The 24,384-nt window shown below is 36.5% G+C and overlaps 2 protein-coding genes across 8 annotated transcripts in view; one reads left to right on the plus strand and one right to left on the minus strand.

Annotated features, from left to right (window-relative positions):
• Nucleotides 1–24,384, plus strand: part of ELOVL6 (ELOVL fatty acid elongase 6) — a 435,739-nt gene that overhangs the window by 45,234 nt on the left and 366,121 nt on the right. The window lies entirely within an intron of this gene.
• The window catches only part of ENPEP (glutamyl aminopeptidase), a 103,639-nt gene that overhangs the window by 29,520 nt on the left and 49,735 nt on the right, over nt 1–24,384 (minus strand). The window contains exons 8-11 of the mRNA XM_019928062.3: nt 23,625–23,690; nt 18,598–18,663; nt 18,310–18,461; nt 1,774–1,853 (exon numbers count right to left, since the gene is read on the minus strand). Coding sequence (XP_019783621.2) covers nt 1,774–1,853; nt 18,310–18,461; nt 18,598–18,663; nt 23,625–23,690 — 364 coding nt within the window. The remainder of the gene's footprint in view (nt 1–1,773; nt 1,854–18,309; nt 18,462–18,597; nt 18,664–23,624; nt 23,691–24,384) is intronic.

Raw genomic sequence — 24,384 nt, forward strand, 5'->3', positions numbered from 1 at the left:
TGACCAAAAGAAAGTTTTGTTGTAAAGGCAACAGAAAGGGGTCTTACCTCGACTATAGCAAAGCTGGTAGAGTTTATAGTAAAAATTAAAACTCACAAAATAATTTATAGTAAAAGTAAAAACCAAAGCTGAAAAAACTATATCGGAGCCACATAAAACCTTGTTCACAAATGTTTATAGCAATATGATTCATAACAGCCAAAAGGCAGAAACAATTCATATGCCCATCAACTGTTGAACAGATAAACAAAAGGTAGTATCAATATGATACTACCTTTGTAATATCAATATGATATTACAAAAGGTAATATCAATATGATATGAATATAATTTGGCAATAAAAAAGAATGAAGTACTGATACATGCTATGACATGGATGAACTTGAAAACATTATGTTAGGTGAAAGAAGCTATCACAAAATGCTACATGTATCATTCCATTTATGTGAAATGTCTAAAATAGCCAAATCTATGCAGACAGAAAGTAGATTAGTGGTTGCTTAGGGCTGGGGTTATAGGAGAATAGAGGAGTTGATAGCTAAAGGATATGGAGTTTCTTTTTGAGGTGATTGAAATGCTCTAAAATTTACTGTGATGATGGTTACAAGTGTCTGTGAATGTAATAAAAACCATTGGATTGTACACTTTAAATGGGGGAATTTCCTAGTATGTGAATTATATCTCAATAAAGTTGTTTTTTAAAAAAAATCTACTGGAAATAGTGTAAAAACTTACTTGCCAGAGGAAATTAATTACTATTTTAGAATATCTTACAGGAGCAAATAGGCATATGTAATTAGAGGATAGATGATCTACTTTTATCCCTGAGAAGCCCTGGGGGAAAGTCCATGCCAAATGCTATTCTGAAACCAAGTCCTCATGGGAAGGGATGAAGAAGAGTCTCATTTGTCTTAGATAAGAAGTGATTTTGAAACACAAAACAAGCACAATAGCAAAAGTATAAAAAGCAAGATTCTTCTGGGATGGTTGCTAAAACCTGTCTTATTTTTTCAGCGATCTGTAGTAGAGAACATGTGATAAGGTCTCCCATGTTTTTATGTAACTCTAAAATTTTTCAAGAAGGGAAAAGACAAATCAATGGAGATAGAATACAGAAATATATTTCTAGTTGGTTTAAGTGAGCAGAACAGTCACAGCTGAATTTAACACAGGCAAGTGCCAAGTCATTCACTTAGGGAGATGGTTAGATGGATGGATATAGATATAGGTAATGCCTTGAGCTACTGGTGACAACTTGACAGCTTAGAAAAAATGATTTGGAGTCATTAAAGATTCTAATGTCATGCTAGTTGAAAAAATGATAGGTCTAATTTAATGGCAGCATTTAAAAAGTCAGGCTTGTTACATAACATTCTAAGAAATTCAGTGGCTTATCTGATATTTAAAAAGAAGAAAGGAAAAGAGAAGGAACAAAGGAAGGAAGGAGAAAAAGCGAGGAAAGAAGGAAGAGAGCAAAGAAAGGATGAAAATTGATACATTGATCTTCCAGTGGTTGGGTATCTGACCCTTCTCCTTTGGATATGGGTATTTATTGTACCAGTCATGGTAAATCATTACAAAGAATTTCTTAAGGTAAAAAAGTTCTCATTATTATAGATAAGGATTTTGGCTCACCAGTTAATTACTTAAAAGGTTTCTTTTTGCTGAAGTTTACATCATAAGTTCCATCTTTATTGTTGTTTCTTTACACTTCTATTCATTTAATGTAGTACATTAATTCAAAGAAGAAATAAATCAATTGATGATATTTACCTCTTGTTTCTGACCTATTGTAGAATGTAATGCTTGATTTGCTATCTTCAGTCCATTTAACTGGAATATTCCATGTGTAACTAAAGTTTTTTAAAAAGAAAAATTTTAACTTTTATTACTAAAAAATAAAAACATTTCCAAAGTAAAAATAGACAAGCATAAAAAGCAATAGATAAGCATATTTTCCTCATAAGCAATTGTCCAGTGTATAGTATACAATTAATACAGTTAATACAGTACTCTTTTGTGGTAAAGATAGGCTATGTAATTGCTTTCAATTTATATAAATCTCTAAAATTTGGAACTTTGTATCAAAAATTAGCTAAGGATGAAGAAGATTATTTCAAGAAAAATGGCTTGAAGCTTTGGAATAAAGATATTGCATAAATATAACACATATAAAATTGAGCATTCACATGCATACTTGCACAGACTTTAATATGCTATAGTTTCTGTCAAGGAACACAATACATTTTTAGAATTCAGAAGACAATATTAAAATGCTGTGAAGGAAATAATGCATTTTAGAAATTATGTTGCAATGACACCACCACCATCATCCCTTAAAGCTTATCATGCTCTTTAAATATCTCCTATTTACAATCATGTGAACCAGTGTGTTGCAAAGAAAACTCACCAGGCAAGCATGTTTCAGTGGGTTTTAGTGTTCTTTTTAGCTTCTTAGTATTTTCTTGTAGAGCAGGGGGGAGGAGGTTAGCTTTGTACTTTGATACAATATATACTTAACATTTTAGTCTTGAAATCTCATAAAAGAGGTCTTAAATGTCTTTTAGATCGTTCTCATATCATATCTTACCAGTCAGAAAACACAGGAGATCTAGAGAAAAGATGAATCTGTGTTTGGGTTTAGGTTTCAACTCAGAGTTGGCCTTGTTTTTCTTCATCTGTGTTCATTCAAGTCCCTAATAGAGAATGGGGGAATGATATTTCTCCCTTTCAAGATACAATAAAATTTATGTAATTCAGGGAGAATATATATTTGCCATCTATATGAAAGAAGTCATCCTTTGTTGTCTAACTAGTGAAATGTTTTATAGATTGAACTTTTACTAGCGCTCTTGAAGGAGTTTATTGCAGTGGAATGTTTTTGGATGTAAGTTTCATAGAACCAGTACATAAATTGTTTCTTGGATCCTATAGGAGAAATTGTCAGTGCTCCACCCTTATCCCCTTGAATTTCTTTGTCATTTTTGTACACCCTGGATTCCATTATGCTTTCCCTGCCCACAGCCAGCACCTGGGTCTCTCTGTTAGAGGACTGCCCTCTGGCTGCCTGAGCAAGGAAAGCTAGAAGTTCCTGGGAGTTTACATCCTTGGATGCAGCCCTTAGCCAATGATGGATGGGCATGGAAATGTTCTTTGCCCCATCTGCAGGACCACACTGAAGCACTGTCTCTAGAACTTCCCTGCAGGGTAGTCACCCTGGACAGAACCTGTTTATTGTTGCACCTTTTCTGCTTGATATCCCTCTTGCCAATCCCCCTACCAGCCTTTCCTAGACTTCCTAATGAGTCACTTTCACTTGAATGATCACCTCAGGGTCTGATTTTAGTGAAGCCAACCTAAGAACGATCCCTTTACTAGACTAGTACTTGTAGTCTAGTAAAGTCTGTCTGTAGTTTAGATAGACTAGTAATATTGCCAGAGCTTCTCGACAGATAGACAAAGAAGCATTATTTTAAAGTCACATTCTACCTACAGATTGCACTCTTTCACTGCTCTGCTGATGTGGTGTTGCCATGTAGACTAACATTTCATTCCTCCTCACCTTTCCCCAATGCCAACCCGACTGAAACAACAGAGTACGGAGTATCTTGATACACTGTATGCACAGTTAGGATTTCACATTTCCACTGTCCTAAGACACGGTCTCTGGGACTAGGCTGTGCCTAAGAGTAGGCATAAGATATACTGCTAAGGTCATGTAAAAAATATTACTCTGAGGTCTGTAAGAGCATCATAAGACAAAAAAGGATGCAGGGTTGAGGCTATATAATTTTATAGTTTTGGAGCCACTTACAGGATCTAATGTGAGTACAATTATAGATTGGAGAGTACAAAATGTCAAGAAATAGAAATGACATAAATGAAATGATAGAGTTTCCTATATGTTTTCTAAAATTCAAGAGTATCAGATTTAATTTTTTATAGGTATAATTCACTTTTAAAATATCTAACAATATAACAGTTTCTGACAGTATAAATATGGCCAATCTAATTTTCACTAAGGAAACTGACTTTGCCCCAACATGACATACCTACTACCATTCTTCCACCGGTTTACATTGACTGGACTGCCAAAGACATGTAAACTTGTCCCATAGAGAACTATCCCTGATGGAGATGTGAAACTGGCCCATTTCTAAGAGATGGTTGAAGCCATAGTGTAAAACAGTAACTTACAAATGTGTGGTCCATTTAAATTATAAAAAGTTTCTGGTCAGTAAGAATTCCCTAATATTGGAATATTTAAGCAGTGAGAAAAGGGAAGAGACCATTTAGTTTATAATACAACTTAACATTGTCTACCAGATAGTAATATACCTGAACAGAGAGCAGGTGAACACTAGGGTTGGAGAAAAAACTAATTCCTTTCTGGGGGCATTACGCCCCATATAATCTAATCTATAATTAGATTATATTATTATGATCTAACTTTTTAATCAAATGGAAAAATAAGGAATGATAACTTTCTATATAATGTCTTTTTCTCTCGTATTTGTTCAAGAGCCACTACAGATTTTTAAGAAATGTTCTCAAGAGGATAGCCTGTCTTTTCTAGGTTTATTTTCCTATGCATATATAACTTGTAACTTTTTTTAAAAAAACAGGGAACACGTAGATTGACTTTATGATAAATGGTCACTAAAAATCATGCATCTATGAATCTAAAAATTTTTTAAAGTCTCTGAAGGTTAAAACTAAAAAAAAATTAGAGAGAAGTGTAAATGTTAGTATGGTTCCATGTTCTAAATCTTGATGAATACAATTTAAAGATTTATTATAACTTTTAAAATGATTTTAGACCTGTTGATATGTTTAGTTCCCTTGGTAATAAAGTTTTTTGTTTGTGTGGAGAGGAATCTATAACCCAGGAGTAGTCTTTAAAAATGTAATCCCACAGGTTTAAAAACAGTGTTGGCTATGTCTCTGGCTTAACAGATCAGTGGATATGAAAGAGAAGGGAACAACTACTGTGAAGCTTTCCCAATGGAAGTTTGTTTCGCAAGAAAGAAATATATTTTTTAAATTTTATATGTGCAAACACTCTTAAATAGCAGTGTTATGGCCAGTCTGATTTGCTAGAACATAAAACAGTAACTGTAAAAAACAATTTATGGTTAACAGAATGATCACAGAAATTATGTTGATTTATGTAATTGAATTATCACCTGATAACAAGTCAGATCTAAGTTTCAAATCATTCATATATTATGAAGAGGAAAGAGTGAAAAACAGAGAAGTTTTCTCCATCATAATCTTTCCTCTCCAAAATAAAGATAAAGAAGGAAATACAGACACTCCCTGACTGATTTCATTGGGTCTAAGACCTCAAATTTTCCTTTGTTTTGGCATGAACTATTAATTTTCAGAACCTGCATTCCAGCAAGATATCCAGTTTCTCTGAATTTCATTTACTGTGGAAGAGCTGAGTGAGGTTTCCAGGGGGAGAGGCTGGTAACAGGTTTCAACAAGGTGAGCACCACTGGCTTCTCCAGTTCAGGTGCCAACCAGTTTCTTTTTTATTTATTTATTTTTATTTTTTATTTTTTACATCTTTATTGGAGTATAATTGCTTTACAGTGGTGTGTTAGTTTCTGCTTTATAACAAAGTGAATCAGTTATACATATACATATGTTCCCATATCTCTTCCCTCTTGCGTCTCCCTCCCTCCCACCCCTCTAGGTGGTCACAAAGCACCGAGCTGATCTCCCTGTGCTATGCGGCTGCTTCCCACTAGCTATCTACCTTACGTTTGGTAGTGTATATAGGTACATGCCACTCTCTCACTTTGTCACAGCTTACCCTTCCCCCTCCCCATATCCTCAAGTCCATTCTCTAGTAGGTCTGTGTCTTTATTCCTGTCTTACCCCTAGGTTCTTCATGACATTTATTTTCTTAGATTCCATATATATGTGTTAGCATACGGTATTTGTCTTTCTCTTTCTGACTTACTTCACTCTGTATGACAGACTCTAGGTCCATCCACCTCACTACAAATAACTCAATTTCGTTTCCTTTTATGGCTGAGTAATATTCCATTGTATATATGTGCCACATCTTCTTTATCGATTCATCCGATGATGGACACTTAGGTGGCTTCCATCTCTGGGCTACTGTAAATAGAGCTGCAATGAACATTTTGGTACATGACTCTTTTTGAATTATGGTTTTCTCAGGGTATATGGCAGTAGTGGGATTGCTGGGTCATATGGTAGTTCTATTTGTAGTTTTTTAAGGAACCTCCATACTGTTCTCCATAGTGGCTGTACCAATTCACATTCCCACCAGCAGTGCCAGAGTGTCCCCTTTTCTCCACACCCTCTCCAGCATTTATTGTTTCTAGATTTTTTGATGATGGGCATTCTGACTGGTGTGAGATGATATCTCATTGTAGTTTTGATTTGCATTTCTCTAATGATTAATGATGTTGAGCATTCTTTCATGTGTTTGTTGGCAGTCTGTATATCTTCTTTGAAGAAATGTCTATTTAGGTCTTCTGCCCATTTTTCGATTGGGTTGTTTGTCTTTTTGTTATTGAGCTGCATGAGCTGCTTGTAAATTTTGGAGATTAATCCTTTGTCGGTTGCTTCATTTGCAAATATTTTCTCCCATTCTGAGGGTAGTCTTTTGGTCTTGTTTATTGTTTCCTTTGCTGTGCAAAAGCTTTGAAGTTTCATTAGGTCCCATTTGTTTATTTTGTTTTTATTTCCATTTCTCTAGGAGGTGGGTCAAAAAGAATCTTGCTGTGATTCATGTCACAGAGTGTTCTGCCTATGGTTTCCTCTAAGAGTTTGATAGTTTCTGGCCTTACATTTAGGTCTTTAATCCATTTTGAGCTTATTTTTGTGTATGGTGTTAGGGAGTGTTCTAACCTCATACTTTTACATGTATCTGTCCAGTTTTCCCAGCACCACTTATTGAAGAGTCTGTCCTTTCTCCACTGTACATTCCTGCTTCCTTTATCAAAGATAAGGTGACCATATGTGCATGGGTTTATCTCTGGGCTTTCTATCGTGTTCCATTGATCTATCTTTCTGTTTTTGTGCCAATACCATACTGTCTTGATTACTGTAGCTTTGTAGTATAGTCTGAAGTCAGGGAGCCTGATTCCTCCAGCTCTGTTTTTCATTCTCAAGGTTGCTTTGGCTATTCTAGGTCTTTTGTGTTTCCATACAAATTGTGAAATTTTTTGTTCTAGTTCTGTGAAAAATGCCAGTGGTAGTTTGATATGGATTGCATTGAATCTGTAGATTGCTTTGGGTAGTAGAGTCATTTCCATAATGTTGATTCTTCTAATCCAAGAACATGGTATATCTCTCCATCTATTTGTATCATCTTTAACTTCTTTCATCAGTGTCTTATAGTTTTCTGCATACAGCTCTTTTGTCTCCTTAGGTAGGTTTATTCCTAGATATTTTATTCTTTTTGTTGCAGTGGTAAATGGGAGTGTTTTCTTGATTTCACTTTCAGATTTTTCATCATTAGTATATAGGAATGCCAGAGATTTCTGTGCATTAATTTTGTATCCTGCTACTTTACCAAATTCATTGATTAGCTCTAGTAGTTTTCTGGTGGCATCTTTAGGATTCTCTGTGTATAGTATCATGTCATCTGCAAACATTTACAGCTTTTCTTCTTCTTTTCCGATTTGGATTCCTTTTATTTATTTTTCTTCACTGATTGCTGTGGCTAAAACTTCCAAAACTATGTTGAATAAGAGTGGTGAGAGTGGGCACCCTTGTCTTGTTCCTGATCTTAGTGGAAATGCTTTCAGTTTTTCACCATTGAGGATGATGTTGGCTATGGGTTTGTGATTATATGGCCTTTATTACATTGAGAAAAGTTCCCTCTATGCCTACTTTCTGCACGGTTTTTATCATAAATCGGTGTTGAATTTTGTTGAAAGCTTTCTCTGCATCTATTGAGATGATCGTATGGTTTTTCTCCTTCAATTTGTTAATATAGTGTATCACGTTGATTGATTTGCGTATATTGAAGAATCCTGGCATTCCTGGAATAAACCCCACTTGATCATGGTGTATGATCCTTTTAATGTGCCGTTGGATTCTGTTTGCTAGTATTTTGTTGAGGACTTTCACATCTATGTTCATCAGTGATATTGGCCTGTAGTTTTCTTTCTTTGTGACAGCCTTGTCTGATTTTGATATCAGGGTGATGGTGGCCTTGGGAGTGTTCCTCCCTCTGCTATATTTTGGAAGAGTTTGAGAAGGATGGGTGTTAGCTCTTCTCTAAATATTTGATAGAATTCACCTGTGAAGCCATCTGGTCCTGGGCTTCTGTTTGCTGGAAGATTTTTAATCACAGTTTCAATTTCAGTACTTGTGATTGGTCTGTTCATATTTTCTGTTTCTTCCTGATTCAGTCTTGGCCGGTTGTGCATTTCTAAGAATTTGTCCATTTCTTCCAGGTTGTCCATTTTATTGGCATAGAGTTGCTTGTAGTAATCTCTCATGATCTTTTGTATTTCTGCAGTGTCAGTTGTTACTTCTCCTTTTTCTTTTCTAATTCTATTGATTTGAGTCTTCTCCCTCTTTTTCTTGATGAGCCTGGCTGATGGTTTATCAATTTTGTTTATCTTCTCAAAGAACCAGCTTTTAGTTTTATTGATCTTTGCTATCGTCCTTCATTTCTTCTTCATTTATTTCTGATCTGCTTTTTATGATTTCTTTCCTTCTGCTAACTTCGGGGGTTTTTTGTTCTTCTTTCTCTATTTGCTTTAGGTGCAAGGTTAGGTTGTTTATTCGAGATGTTTCCTGTTTCCTAAGGTAGGATTGTATTGCTATATACTTCCCTCTTAGAACTGCTTTTGCTGCATCCCATAGATTTCTGGTCATTGTGTCTCCACTGTCATTTGTTTCTAGGTATTTTTGATTTCCTTTTTGATTTCTTCAGTGATCACTTCGTTATTAAGTAGTGTATTGTTTAGCCTCCATGTGTTTGTGTTTTTTACAGATCTTTTCCTGTAATTGATATCTAGTCTCATAGCATTGTGGTCGGAATAGATACTTGATACGATATCGTTTTCTTAAATTTACCAAGGCTTGATTTGTGACCCAAGATATGATCTATCCTGGAGAATGTTCCATGAGCACTTGAGAAAAATGTGTATTCTGTTGTTTTTGGATGGAATGTCCTATAAATATCAATTAAGTCTTGTTTAATGTATCATTTAAAGCTTGTGTTTCCTTATTTATTTATTTTAACATCTTTATTGGGGTATAATTGCTTTACAATGCTGTGTTAGTTTCTGCTTTATAACAAAGTGAATCAGTTATACATATACAAATGTTCCCATACGTCTTCCCTCTTGCGTCTCCCTCCCTCCCACCCTCCCTATCCCACCCCTCCAGGCTGTCACAAAGCACCAAGCCAATATCCCTGTGCCATGCAGCTGCTTCCCACTAGCTATCTACCTTACTACGTTTGTTAGTGTGTACATGTCCATGACTCTCTCTCGCCCTATCACAGTTCACCCTTCCCCCTCCCCATATCCTCAAGTCCGTTCTCCAGTAGGTCTGCGTCTTTATTCCTGTCTTACCCCTAGGTTCTTCATGACATTTTTTTTCTTAAATTCCATATATATGTGTTAGCATACGGTATTTGTCTTTTTCTTTCTGACTTACTTCACTCTGTATGACAGACTCTAGGTCTATCTACCTCATTACAAATAGCTCAATTTTGTTTCTTTTTATGGCTGAGTAATATTCCATGGTATATATGTGCCACATCTTCTTTATCGATTCATCCGATAATGGGCACTTAGGTTGTTTCCATCTCTGGGCTATTGTAAATAGAGCTGCAATGAACATTTTCCTTATTATTTTTATTTTGGATGATCTGTCCATTGGTGAAAGTGGGGTGTTAAAGTCCCCTACTATGAATGTGTCACTTTCGATTTCCCCTTTTATGGCTGTTAGTATTTGCCTTATGTATTGAGGTGCTCCTATGTTGGGTGCATAAATATTTAAAATTGTTATATCTTCTTCTTGGATCGATCCCTTGATCATTATGTAGTGGCCTTCTTTGTCTCTTCTAATAGTCTTTATTTTAAAGTCCATTTTGTCTGATATGAGAATTGCTATTCCAGCTTTCTTTTGGTTTCCATTTGCATGGAATATCTTTTTCCATCCCCTCACTTTCAGTCTGTATGTGTCTCTAGGTCTGAAGTGGGTCTCTTGTATACAGCATATATATGGGTCTTGTTGTTGTATCCATTCAGCCCATCTGTGCCTTTTGGTGGGAGCATTTAATCCATTTACATTTAAGGTAATTATCAATATGTATGTTCCTATTCTCATTTTCTTAATTGTTTTGGGTTTGTTATTGTAGGTCTTTTCCTTCTCTTTTGTTTCTTGCCTAGAGAAGATCCTTTAGCATTTGTTGTAAAGCTGGTTTGGTGGTGCTGAACTCTCAGCTTTTGCTTGTCTGTAAAGGTTTTAATTTCTCCATCAAATCTGAATGAGATCCTTGCTGGGCAGAATAATCTTTGTTGCAGGTTTTTCTCCTTCATCACTTTAAATATGTCCTGCCAGTCCCTTCTGGCTTGCAGAGTTTCTGCTGAAAGATCAGCTGTTAACCTTATGGGGATTCCCTTGTGTGTTATTTGTTGTTTTTCCCTTGCTGCTTTTAATATGTTTTCTTTGCATTTAATTTTTGACAGTTTGATTAATATGTGTCTTGGCGTGTTTCTCCTTGGATTTATCCTGTATGGGACTCTCTGTGCTTCCTGGACTTGATTAACTATTTCCTTTCCCATATTCGGGACGTTTTCAACTATAATCTCTTAAAATATTCTCTCAGTCCCTTTCTTTTTCTCTTCTTATTCTGGAACCCCTATAATTTGAATGTTGGTGCATTTAATGTTGTCCCAGAGGTCTCTGAGACTGTCCTCAGTTCTTTTCATTCTTTTTTCTTTATTCTGCTCTGCAGTAGTTATTTCCACTATTTTATCTTCCAGGTCACTTATCCATTCTTCTGCCTCAGTTATTCTGCTATTGATCCCATCTAGAGTATTTTTCATTTCATTTATTGTGTTGTTCATCGTTAGTTGTTTCATCTTTAGTTCTTCTAGGCCCTTGTTAAATGTTTCGTGCATTTTCTCTATTCTATTTCCAAGATTTTGGATCATCTTTGGTATCATTATTCTGAATTCTTTTTCAGGTAGACTGCCTATTTCCTCTTCATTTGTTAGGTCTGGTGGGTTTTTATCTTGCTCCTTCATCTGCTGTTTGTTTCTCTGTCTTCTCATTTTGCTTATCTTACTGTGTTTGGGGTCTCCTTTATGCAGGCTGCAGGTTCGTAGTTCCTGTTGTTTTTGATGTCTGTCCCCAGTGGCTAAAGTTGGTTCAGTGGGTTGTGTAGGCTTCTTGGTGGAGGGGACTAGTGCCTGTATTCTGGTGGATGAGGCTGGATCTTGTCTTTTTGGCCAACCAGTTTCTAGAAGTAGCTAATTTAATAATTTTGAGTGTTCTTCATTCTCGATGCCAGGGACAGAAAGTTTTTGGCAATTTGAATTTTTGGAATCACCTGAGTGTGCTGTTCATGTAACAATTCCCAAAGCCCTGAATTGGAAATCAGGAAACAGGTTCTGTTACCTGCTGCCTGTAGTATGGTATCATAAAGTGGGTCTATAAAGATTTTTCAGTTCTCTAGAAATATGGGTATGAGCTATATAGAGCAAGATGAGAACAGTATTTTAAAAGGAGATTGTTCTCTGTAAATTCATCCGATTCAATTCCCTGCACACTGTTTATTCTTTAATTGGAAATTTTAGCTCAACTCAATCTTCGGAACATATGCCACATATCCCCAGCCTGGCTGTTCTCCTAGGGCAGGCCCCATCAACTCCATCACCTCTCACATGGGTCACTAGCTACAATATCATCCTAACTGGTCTCCCTGCATCCACTCTTGTCCCACCTGATCTGTTCTCCATAGTGCAGCCAGAGGGGAACTTTGAAAAATGTAAACATGATCCTGCCAGTTCTCTCCTTAACATCCTTGAATTTTCACACTCTTTTGTTCAAAATCTTTAACATGGTCTGCATGCCTGCCCCTGCCTTCCCCTCCAACTTTATCTCCCACCAGTCTTCCCAGTGCCTCTCTGTTGTCCAGTTCTTGGAGCCAGAGCTGCCTGCATTCAAACCGAGGATCCATCACTTACACTCTGTGCAACCTTGAGTAAGTTATTTAAAAATTTTCTGCCTAAAGTTCTCTATCTGTTATAATAAAATACACTGAAGTACTTAGAATAGTGCCAGCTACTTAGTAAATGCTCAGTAAGCATTGCATATTATATGTATAATGCTCCTTTTAAACTTTAGAGCCTTCATATATGTTGCATTTTGTTTTGAAAACCCCGACAGTCATCCCCCAACACCAATTTACTCAGTTTAAATATCACGTCCTCAAGAAAGAAAGTCTTCTGTAGTCCTCTCTACTCCACCATACCTCCTGTCCCACAATTAATTCAGGCTCAGCGTATCAGTGGGCACATGGCAGGAGAGAATAATTACTCTGAAACTTCCAAATGGAAGCTAGTTTTGCAAGAGAGAAATATTTTAAAAATTTTAGTATCCAAAGGCTCTAGCAGTATTAAAATGGGCCAATTTAATTTGCTAGAACATAAAACAATAACTGTAAAAGAACCAGTTTATAGTTATTAAACGATTCCTGAGACACCTTCTACACTATATTTCTCCTTCCTCATGTTATATTAATTGCTACTGAATAATTGATCTTGTGATGATTTATATATGTGACTGTAAAATGAGGTCAGTGAGACTATTAAAAAAGGAAGAGGGTGAAAGGTCTTTTCGGTGGAAATCGGGTAGTGGAGATTAGAGGCCACCTGGAGTGTGGTGAGTGCAAAATTCTCTCCACCCAAAGCACATATTAAGAAGTTAAAAGACAATTAAAATCGGCCTGGGTGAAATTGGAATGTTGTCCAGGGGACCAAGGTGTTGCTCTCATTTAGCCAGGATCCTGTCTAGGAGGGGCCTCAGCTGGGCGATGAAGGTCGGAGATGACATCCCCAAAGTGGTACACCCAGGTTCCTGTGGCCAGCTACAGTGGCTAGGGGGGGCGTCCTGAGATCGTGATTTTGTTCTCTTCATTTGGGACCGGTTGGCACCCCGGAAATGTATACAGAAATAACTAGTTAGTTATACAGAAATGGCTATATTATTAATACTTTTGTAAAAGTTGTAGTCATACAAGTGTAATAAGTTTTGAAATCACTGGCTGTGTGGCACGTGTTTTGTCAGCTTTTACAATATTTGGTATGTTTTAAAAATTTGGCAAATTAGAGGAAATGACGTATTGGATTTGTAATTTTATCTGACATTCTTAGAATACCTTAACTCAGTAGTCATGTTTAAATGCCTATAAAAGTCTGATTTGGGTGAGGTTTTTTTGTTGTTGTTAATTTTATTGGAGTAGAGTTGATTTACAATGTTGTGTTAGTTTCAGGTGTACAGCAAAGTGATTCAGTTATGCATATACATATATTCATTCTTTTTTCAGATTGTTTTCCCATATACGTTATTACAGAATATTGAATAGAGTTCCCTGTGCTATACAGTAGGCCCTTGTTGGTTATCTATTTTATATATGGTAGTGTGTGTATGTTAATCCCAAACTCCTAATTTATCCCTCCCCTGCATGTTTCCCCTTTGGTAACCATAAGTTTGTTTTCGAAATCTGTGTTTGTTTCTGTTTTGTAAACAAGTTTATTTATATCATTTTTTAAATTAAATTCCACATGAGTGATATCATATGATATTTGTCTTTCTCTGACTTACTTCACTCAGTGTGATAATCTCTAGGTCCATCCCTGTTGCTGCAAATGACGTTATTTCATTCTTTTTTATGGCTGAGTAATATTCCATTGTATACATGTACCACATCTTCTTTATCCATTCCTCTGTTGATGGACATTTAGATTGCTTCCATGTCTTGGCTATTGTAAATACTGCTGCAATGAACATTGGGGTGTGTGTATCTTTTTGAATTATGGTTTTCTCTGGAATATGCCCAGGAGTGGGATTGCTGGATCATATGGTAGTACTATTTTTTGTTTTTTAAGGAACCTCCATACCGCTCTCCATAGTGGTTGTACCAATTTATATTCCCACCAACAGTGTAGGAAGTTTCCCTTTTCTCCACACCCTCTCCGGCATTTATTGTTTGTAGACTTTTTGATGCTGGTCATTCTGACTGGTGTGAGGTGATACCTCATTGTAGTTTTGATTTGCATTTCTTTGATATTTAGTTATGTTGAGCATCTTTTCATGTAATAGGAAATTCTGATTTTGTAAAGTTAAAGGTTTGATTCTTTTTTTTCCTTTTTGGTTGTTAAGGTTTAATGTGTTTGAAAATGCCCAAGAAATTTGATATACTATATTTATGATTTTTAATTTGTTTGATTCATAAAAATGTATAGAAAACTCTTTTTAGAAATTAGATTCATAAAACTGTGTCTTTCGGTGTTTATATTTGAAATTATAAATGGAATTTAATAAAATTTTAAGTGGTGATGTTTAGAAGTCTCTTATAAATGATATATGCAAAATAATTTGATTGATTGAGTGTGTAATTGCTGTTAAAATGTTTGGAGAATTTCATTTATGCATTGTAAATAAAAACATCCTTAATCAAAAACTGGGAAAACCACTATTGAAAAGCCACTGTCTCCTACACCCTTTCCACAGACCAGCACCTCTCTCAGAAGCAGCCCCTTTTAAATGCTTCTGGTTTTAGTTCTTCTGATGTCTAATACTGTAACTCTAAATACCTGTATATTTTTTAGATAGTATTTATTAACTCACCCATGAGAGAGGGTGACTTAGTTCACTTATACTACTTTCTTTTTCATTCCCCCTTTAACATTCAAATTATAATAAAGCAAAATTATTATTATTAGACTTTCTGTAGGTTACAATTGTTCCTTTAAATAGTATACCCATACTGCCTTTTCTTGTTTTATAAATTTTAGTATTGTTACTCTCTCCTAACTGTAGAATAAGGTTATCTTGTGCAGTGCCGATAAATGCTTAACAACCAGCTCTCAGGGCAGGGGTGGGAAGTGGAATGTAGTATTTGCTGATTTCCATTAACTCACATCATGACCAATTTCAGGCTACTGGAATGATGTCACTGAGTTGGGATTAAAGCCAGCTTCGGTCCACCACTGAACCAGTATCCAGTATCCTTTTTTTCCACCTTTTCTTCCTCTTCCACCTCCTTTCTTCTGTCAGCTGTTTTTTCTTGTTACAGTGTTAAGATTGTTTATATTTACAATCTAACCTGTCACTATAACAAACATTAACATGTTATCCATTGGTTGATTATAAAAGCCAAAAGACAATGAATAACACAAACGAAATTATGCTCTATACATATTGCTGGCCGAGAAGTGTGTTGGAGTCATATTTCCTTCTCAATGGTCTGATTTCATGGCCCTTGAGTCCCTTAAATGCAGATTTCCCCTAACACCCTAACATAAGGGTAAAATAGACTCCTCTTCCTTATACTTTATCAATGGCATAAAATCATTCTACCTGCTTCATATTTTTGGATCACAGTTTTTACATACAGCCTTGATTTTGTTTTTTGCTAATTTTCTTCTTTATAGTTGGCCAGACTGATGGGCCTTCACCAATTCCCCAATTCCGCCATCCTCCCAATTATACTCTCTTTTCCCTGGGGATCACCTAACTCAGCCCCAGTCATCCTGCTCTTGCGGCACTGTGAGCCCACTGGATCGCTGTTGGTCTGCATTTCCTTTCATGGCTCTCCTAGGTTGGATGAACTGTTTCCTGGATCCTATGTCTTCCTCTTTTTTTGATTCATTCATATTTTTTTCTCTCCAGGCTCCAATCCCCCTGGACTGTATGTAGCCTTAGTAACTTTCTAAGAAGTGCTGTGTGGAAAGCATTTTCTGGGGTTGCACGTCAGAAAATGTCTTCACTGTGCTTATACGTTTGGTTTAGGGAACTGCCTAGAGAATTAGAGGTTGAAAATATTTTTTGCATCCACGTTTTAAATGACTGCTTCATTTTCTTCTTGAGTTCAGAGTTGTTGTAAAGAAGTCTAATGCCACACTAACTCATGTACCCTTGTTTTCTGAAATTTCATGAGGCTATAGCTAGGTATGTTTTTGGTGTTTTTTTTTTCCTTTTTGTACTGTGTAGTCAATGGGGCCTTTTAATCAGAATCCTTGTGCACTTTATTATTTCTTTAGTACAATTCGCTCCTTAAGTTTCTCTATTTTCTTTTTTTTGGGAGACTTCTATTAGTTGGGTGCTAGATTTTCCATATTTGTCTTCTGTTTCATATTTGCCAGTTCTATGTGTGTTTGTCCTGTACTTTTAGGGAATTCCCCAAATTTATTTCTAGTTGGTCTATTAATTTTTTTCACAACCAAAATTTAATCTTTCATAGCTCTTTTATATTCTCAGTTTGTCTTTTCGAAAACATTCTGCTCTTAGTTAATGGATATAATAGCTTCTTTGATCTCTTAATATATTTCATAAATTTATTTTAATTATGTCTCTTATAGAGATAGGTTTCTTTTTTTTTTTTTTTCGGTACGCGGGCCTCTCACTGTTGTGGCCTCTCCCGTTGCGGAGCACAGGCTCCGGACGCGCAGGCTCAGCGGCCATGGCTCACGGGCCCAGCCGCTCTGCGGCATGTGGGATCTTCCCTGACCGGGGCACGAACCCGTGTCCCCTGCATCGGCAGGCAGACTCTCAACCACTGCGCCACCAGGGAAGCCCAGAGATAGGTTTCTTGTTTGTTCATGTGAGATTTTACCTTTTATGCTTTTAGATTTCTTTCATGTGTCTTGCGATCCTTGATCATTCATATTTAAGAAAGAAGGACTAAATTGGTTATTCTTGGTGTCTTGTATGTAACCCCTCTGCTGTTGAGAAGGGAGGTATATATATATATTTTAACATCTTTATTGGAGTATAATTGCTTTACAATGGTGTGTTAGTTTCTGCTTTATAACAAAGTGAATCAGTTATACATATAAATATATCCCCATATCTCTTCCCTCTCGCGTCTCCCTCCCTCCCACGCTCCCTATCCCACCCCTCTAGGTGGTCACAAACCACTGAGCTGATCTCCCTGTGCTATGCGGCTGCTTCCCACTAGCTATCTGTTTTACATTTTGTAGCGTATATATGTCCATGCCATTCTCTCACTTTGTCCCAGCTTACCCTTCCCCCTCCCCATATCCTCAAGTCCATTCTATAGTAGGTCTGTGTCTTTATTCCCGTCTTACCCCTAGGTTCTTCATGATCTTTTTTTTTTTTTTCCTTAGATTCCATATATATGTGTTAGCGTACGGTATTTGTTTTTCCCTTTCTGACTGACTTCACTCTGTATGACAGACTCTAGGTCCATCCACCTCACCACAGATAACTCAATTTCGTTTCTTTTTATGGCTGAGTAGAGAAGGGAGGTATATTTTTGAAACTGACTTCTCCGCTGAACAGGAAGTCTGACTAGAGGCTCTGTGTATGTATGAGGGGAGCTGGCAGCTCCAGCCCATTCATACTACAAATGCCACAAGGAGGAAAGCTTTACTTTGGGTGTCCCAACCAGATGGAAATCCTTAGCTCTCCTCTACGTCTTGGTCAATTTCTTTAGGAAAAAAAGCCCTCTGGATTTTTGCCTTGGGTCATTGCCAGACTTTTGAGAGCTCTATGCAGAGGAAAGAATGGCAGTCAATGAAGGGAAAGTGGAGGGGTAGGGGTCTGGCTGGCACAACTGTCCTGAATCCAGACTTCAAATTAATTGCCCTGTTTTCAGCCTCACTCCTGCCTTCCGCTCTGAGTGCTGACACTGAGCCCAGAGCCTGTCTACGGATAGGGGGAATCGGCTTCCACCTCTACTGAAAGTCTCTTTTTATCTGGCTGCATCTTCCTCTGTTTGTTTTCTGTCTATATTTCTCCCTCTGCTTTTCTTCATCTCGAATTTTATGATGCATTTAGCCCTTCCTATTTTCTTTGCTTCTCTGAGTTTATTTCTTTTAGTACTTCTGTTTCTTTATTCAGTGATTTCTGGGAAGAATTGTACTTGCATGCATGTGCTCAGTCCATCATTTGGAACCTGAAGACAACTGAGCTATTTCTGAGTGCCTTTGTTTCCCTAAAGACACTGTGCTTAAGCATCAGGTACTGAAGAGCAAGGTCTAAGCAAATGGCCAGTATTTCCATCAAATTTCTGCTTTTCTTCTGAAATGCGTTATAGATTCTTACCCCAAAATTGAATGTGGCTCAGAAGAATTAACTCTCGAGTCCAACAGAAAGCGTTTCTGTGTGATGTTCCTCATATCTTCCACATTAAGTACAGGATAACCCATCTGATTGGTCCAGGTATCCATTACTTCTTTCACTGGTAGATTACTTGCCTAAGATTTTTTTAAAAAATAGAGAATAATCAATCAACAAATAAGGGGAAATAAAAGGATAGAATAATCAGATAAAGAAATGATTGATAAATCATTTGTTAATCAAAGAAATGTTTGAGGATATACTCCTCCTTACCTCTTCAAGTGCTGCCCAAAAATCTGAAGTTTTGGCATTCTTAAATTTGTATTTTTTCAAGTAACTCTGCATGTGAAAGATAACAAGTATTTCAAAAGTCAATGTTTGCTTTTTCCATACTTCCACAACATGAGCTGAACCCTTCAACATGTCTCGCTCTAATGAATAATATAGCAAATGTACCTAGAATGAAAATCAAATGATACGCCCTTTTCGAAAAATTTTGTAACCTATAAAAACACTGTACAAATAACGATTTATTTGTAAAGCATAAGGAATATTTTTTATTAATGAGGTAATTCTCTTTTTTGTTGTTTTTTTTTTAGTCTAATGGAATTGTGAACAGGTGAGGGAAAGAGTTTAATTTTTTCAGGACAACCAATATAAGATGCTTAAGGACTGTCAACTATTTAGCAAGCAGTCAACAGTCCAAAACATTTTTGATCCACTAGGAAAAAAGATCCATAATTCTATGATGTTCACTTATTGGTGTTAACCTGTCCACTGCTGGCTGCATCCCCTACCTTTATTTACACCAGTAGTGTTTTCTCATCTCCAACACTAGATGACCCCATCACATATGAGTGATTGAAGTGCTTTGCAAAGATAAAACTGGTGAGCTTGGCTCTAAGCCAAGGCTCAGCAAACTTTTTCTGTAAAAAGCTGTATAATAAAGATTTTAAGTGTTGTGAGACATATAGTCTCTGTCACAACTACTCAACTCTGCCCAAGTAGCACAAAAGCAGTCATAGATAATATGTAAGTGAATGAGAATGGCTGTTTTCCAATAAAATGTTATTTATGCACACTGATACTTGAATTGCATACAACTTTCACATGTCATGAAATACTCTTTTGATTTTTTCCAACCGTTTAAAACTGTAGAAGTGATTTTCATTTGCCGACCTTACAAAAATGGGTGGTGGGCTGGATTTGGCCTGCAAGCTGTAATAGTAGTTTGCAGACTCCTGCTCTAAATAAATGAATATATAGTCTTCTGAATAATAATAATCATGATGATGGCAAATTGGGAAAATTATTCACTCTAAAGAGTAAGATTTCATTTTTCAAATATTTTAAAAATACAAATCTTTTAACTACAAGTCTCCCTTTTTGTCAGTTCTAGTCACAAAACCTCTCTATATATGAGTTTTCAGGCATAATATGATATCCCTAGAGAAAATTCCTTGTCTTCTTCTAATCTCATAATTGGGCACTACTTATAGTTCTCCAGGAGACCTTCCAGAATTCCTGCTGTATAACTCCTCTGTTATGCTCTAGAATTGTCCTGCTTAAAATGTGGAAGTCTTTGGTAGAAATCGAACCTTCTTAAGTGGTCTTTGAACCTTCAAAGAAAATAACTAGTGGTTTACTTTGCTCATATCATTTTCACTCTAAGTTGCTCTAATTTTCAGGAGGTGCTATACCTTAGTCCTGTTATCTTCTAAATTCCCCTTTTTAGGCATAGAGAGATAAAACAATATTATCTAGACTGCTCCAAGATGCCTGGGAGAGGGTTGAGGCCAGTTTGGAATGCTGCCTTCATATTTGTTCTTTTGATTGGTTCACTGCTCAGCACTGCCACTGGAGGGCAGGCGAAGGAAGGGAGAAGAAATGAAAGGCACAGATTCTGTATCAAATTTAGGTATTCGTTCCAGAGTTTTGCATAGATCATTCATTCCTTCTTAGTAAAATAATTGGATGCTCGGAATAGTAATAATTATAATCATAGCTACCTGGTAATGATGATTTCTAGTGAATAGTATCTTCTTAAAATTAATTTAGAGGAGTTTCTTTGTATATTTATGGTGACTTGTACTTAGAAACATGCAATCTTGGAACTGAAAGGAACCTTAAATACTATTTTATACAACTCTCACATTTTGGGCATGAAGGAAACTGGTGTCTAGAGAGGTGAAGAGATTTGCCTGAGATTACGGTGAAGAGACTTATGAATCCTGGATCAGTTTGTGTGGTTTTCGTCACTGTTGTTATTGTTACTGTTTTTTAAATTGCAGTTTCTTGCTTCACCTTAGCTAGAGGCTTATATAAACAATAAATTAAAAGGAACTAATTTTATTTTGTCTAGATTAGTGCTTTTGAATATTCTATATTAAGAAATTTCCTTCTTCACCTTGCACAATCACGATGCAGTCATTCCAGTCAAAAGTTTACGATGACCTGGGTCCCCCAGTAATAGTCCCTCAGTTAGTATCAGTGTGCACAAAGGAAAGGAACAGTGTTTCTATGACTAGTATCTCAGGAAGGGACAGGACATTTTCCAGTTGAACCATTCCTGTCTTATCAGCGATACTACTGATACTAGGAGAAAAAGAAAGGATGGATATATTTCTCAGCTTCTATTTCATGACCATACATTGTTATCAATGCTCCATAATTTAATATGCTTTTTTACATGCAAGCACAGCCTGAAAGATTTTCCAGTTGATGGTTTTACTCTTTTTTTTTTTTTGCGGTACCCGGGCCTCTCACTGTTGTGGCCTCTCCCGTTGCGGAGCACAGGCTCCGGACGCGCAGGCTCAGCGGCCATGGCTCATGGGCCCAGCCGCTCCGTGGCACGTGTGATCTTCCCGGACCTGGGCACAAACCCGTGTCCCCTGCATCGGCAGGCGGACTCTCAACCACTGCGCCACCAGGGAAGCCCTGGTTTGACTCTTAATTCCCCTCACTCTGTACCTACTTTGCTGTCTGAGATTGGGTTTGGGGTTAAAGTGATGAGCATGAAAGAGAACAGAGAGCTGGCCATCCCCAGAGTTAGCACCACACCAGGTTAGCTAATGAAGAGCCACTTTTGGTAGAAAGTTAGTATTTGCAAGGGAAAAGTCTTGGACAGTGTCACATATTGTGGGGTTTAGGGGCAGCAGTCATAGCATGATGATAAATCAAGGAGAGATACATTTGGATACTAGAATTATGTGAAGGGATGTTCCAATTGGTTTGAGAGCTTATTGAGTGTGGCCTATATTGATCATGTACTGTTTTCAGATATTAGCTAGTGTTTGAAGATTGAAGGCAAAAAATGAGTGTTTCAGTGTCTTTTTGTAAATTAATTCCATAGCACTATAATGATATGAAAATTAGTATCTATTCATTCTAGCGCTATTTGTAGTCGCAGTTAGGGTGGAGGAAGATGGTTTTAACGTGAGAAATATTAGTTTTAGACTGGACTGGGTTTTTAATTAATTATATCACAGATATGAGATAAATAAAATGCAAGAGTATTATTAAATTATTAGAATAGGTATTCTCTTTTAAAGACTCTTTTGGTACTTCTCAAAAAAAGTTAATATGAAAAATTATTTAATTTGAAGTCCACTTTGAAGATTCCAAGAACATGTTATTCATCAGTTTAATTTAGAATGAAAACTATGCAAATGAAATTTTAATTTACTTTTAAAAATGAATTGTCTTTATTTTTATATTCTATATTATTTATTATAGACCATTCATTCATTCAAGAGGCATTTTTTGGATCTTCTAACATCTGTAATGCATCCTCCTACTATATGCAAAAATATAGAAGACACAGTTCCTCACAAAAGGTGCTTACAGTTAGAGAAGTATGAAATTTGAGTCTGAAGCTGATGAAAAGTTTACAAGATGTTCTAATGTACACTTAAGAACAAACACACAGCTTCTCTCTTTCCACCTAATGTCCACACAGAATATTTTATTCATGGACAAAAGTAGTAAAATGTACTGATGTGCTCCCTGAATATTTCCTAAATCCTGGTCTTATTTTTTACTTTAATAGTCACCTAGGAATTTAAGTATTGGGTAGAAGGGGACCATTTCCTTTTATGGTATTATGGAGAATGCTGATTGCCACATAAGAAGACTTAGCAGTAGTGAGAGCTGTAGGAATGGTGGGCAGGCACTGTCCTGGGGAATCACATCCAAAGGAAGTACTGGTACCCTTTGGGAAAGCTAGCAGGGCACTGCTCTCACCCATTTTCTATTTTATGGATTGGATACTATCAGCGCTGCCTTGCCTACTACCTGGGATGTCACAGTAGGGGGGATGGAGATGGAAGAGAAAGAGTAGGAAGACAGTTCCATCCCTAGGCTACAACAGAGCCAAGCTGCAGACAGGACAGTTACAGGGACATTGTAGCAATGGTGGTAACATAGATAATATAAAACCCTGAGAGAATTGGCTTATGGTCTAGAAGAACAGCAATGGAATTGAAACATCCACTGGAGGAATAAGCTTAAGTGGGATGTGTGAAATGCTTTAAGGAATTGACTGTTATTTCTCTTTCCAAACGGAAGCAGGCCCTCTTTATTCACTGACTTTATCATAATAGGAATATGTGTGTTAACCATTTTATAATCTAATAATAAGGGAAAAGTCCTTTTAAAAACTATAATGGAAGAGCTTTATAGATTTAAATGTTTATATTATGTTGCTATGGACTGAATTGTGTTCCCCCCAAATTCATACTTTGAAGGCCTAATGCCCAATGTGATGGTATTTGGAGATGAGGCTTTTGGGAGGTTTAGGGTGAGGTTTAGATGAGATCATGAGGGTGGGAGCCTCATGATGGGATCAGTGTCTTATAAGAAGAGGCACCAGAAGGTTCTCTCTCTCTCTGCTATGTGAGGACACAGCAAAAAGGTGACCATCTGGAAGCCAGAAAGAAAACTCTCACCGAAAACTGAGTCTGCCAGCACCTTGTTCTTGGACTTCTTAGTCTACAGAACTGTGAGAAAATAAATTTGTTGTTATGCCACCCAATCTATGGTGTTTTGTTATGGCAGACTGAGGGTGTAAAAAAATAAGTAATGTTTCACTTCTCTATGAAACTTTTGTTTTAAATGACAGTTACAGATACAACATAGGTAATAACCTGGATGTGATCACCTTTTTGTGTTCTGCAGTATTATCCTTGAGCAAGGAAAAGAAAAGTAAAAAGGGAATTGTCCTTAATTAATCACATATCTTAACATTCATCAGCCATATATCAGTGTAGTTTTTTAATAATATTAAAAGTAATAAATCATACCTGACATCCTTTTTGAAATTTCTCTGGTGTTAGCCAGTCTTCAAGCATTCTCAGAATGGAAGCTCCCTATGATGGAAAAGAATGGCAAGTTAAATTAATAAAGGATATGTAAGAAACAAATATCAGTGATCACTATTGTGACTAGTATTTCATGATCATATATGTGAGATAATGTCTTTAAGATGATTATGCTAAATTATATGGCTATCAATTTGTGATATTAGGATGAAAATACCACTTGGCATACCCCCTGTATCTATGCTTCTAAAATAACTGAAAGGCAAGGAGAAATTGATAAAATGGCCATCGTTTCAGTAACAAGGTTCAAATAATTATTGCACTTCACCACATGAACCAGTAGATGGGGCTTTCCTAATGAAAGAGAAACTGGAGAAAGTTTTAGAAAAGTCATGTTCTTTGATGAACAAGGAAAGCAACTTCAGGATAGAATTCTGGCTACTTCTTAAGTATATTGGAATATTTGGGAAAAATAATTATATTTTAACAGAGGGGGGTAGACAGTTGAGGAATTAATCTGGTCAAATAGTTTAATATAGATTACGTATATAATTTAGGCATAAAATGCTACTCTTCCAAAGTGGTTTATCTCATTTGATTTTATTTAGTCTGAAGAGTCTGATGAATACTTCTGCTGTCTACTTGCATTTCATATGTTATAAGATTAATTTTAAATGCATTATTCATAGATTTAAAAATCAATTTTCAAGTAACTGACCAGAAAAACATTGCTTCCCCATTT

Source organism: Tursiops truncatus, chromosome 5, assembly GCF_011762595.2.
Source record: "Tursiops truncatus isolate mTurTru1 chromosome 5, mTurTru1.mat.Y, whole genome shotgun sequence".
Classification (NCBI taxonomy): Eukaryota; Metazoa; Chordata; class Mammalia; order Artiodactyla; family Delphinidae; genus Tursiops; species Tursiops truncatus.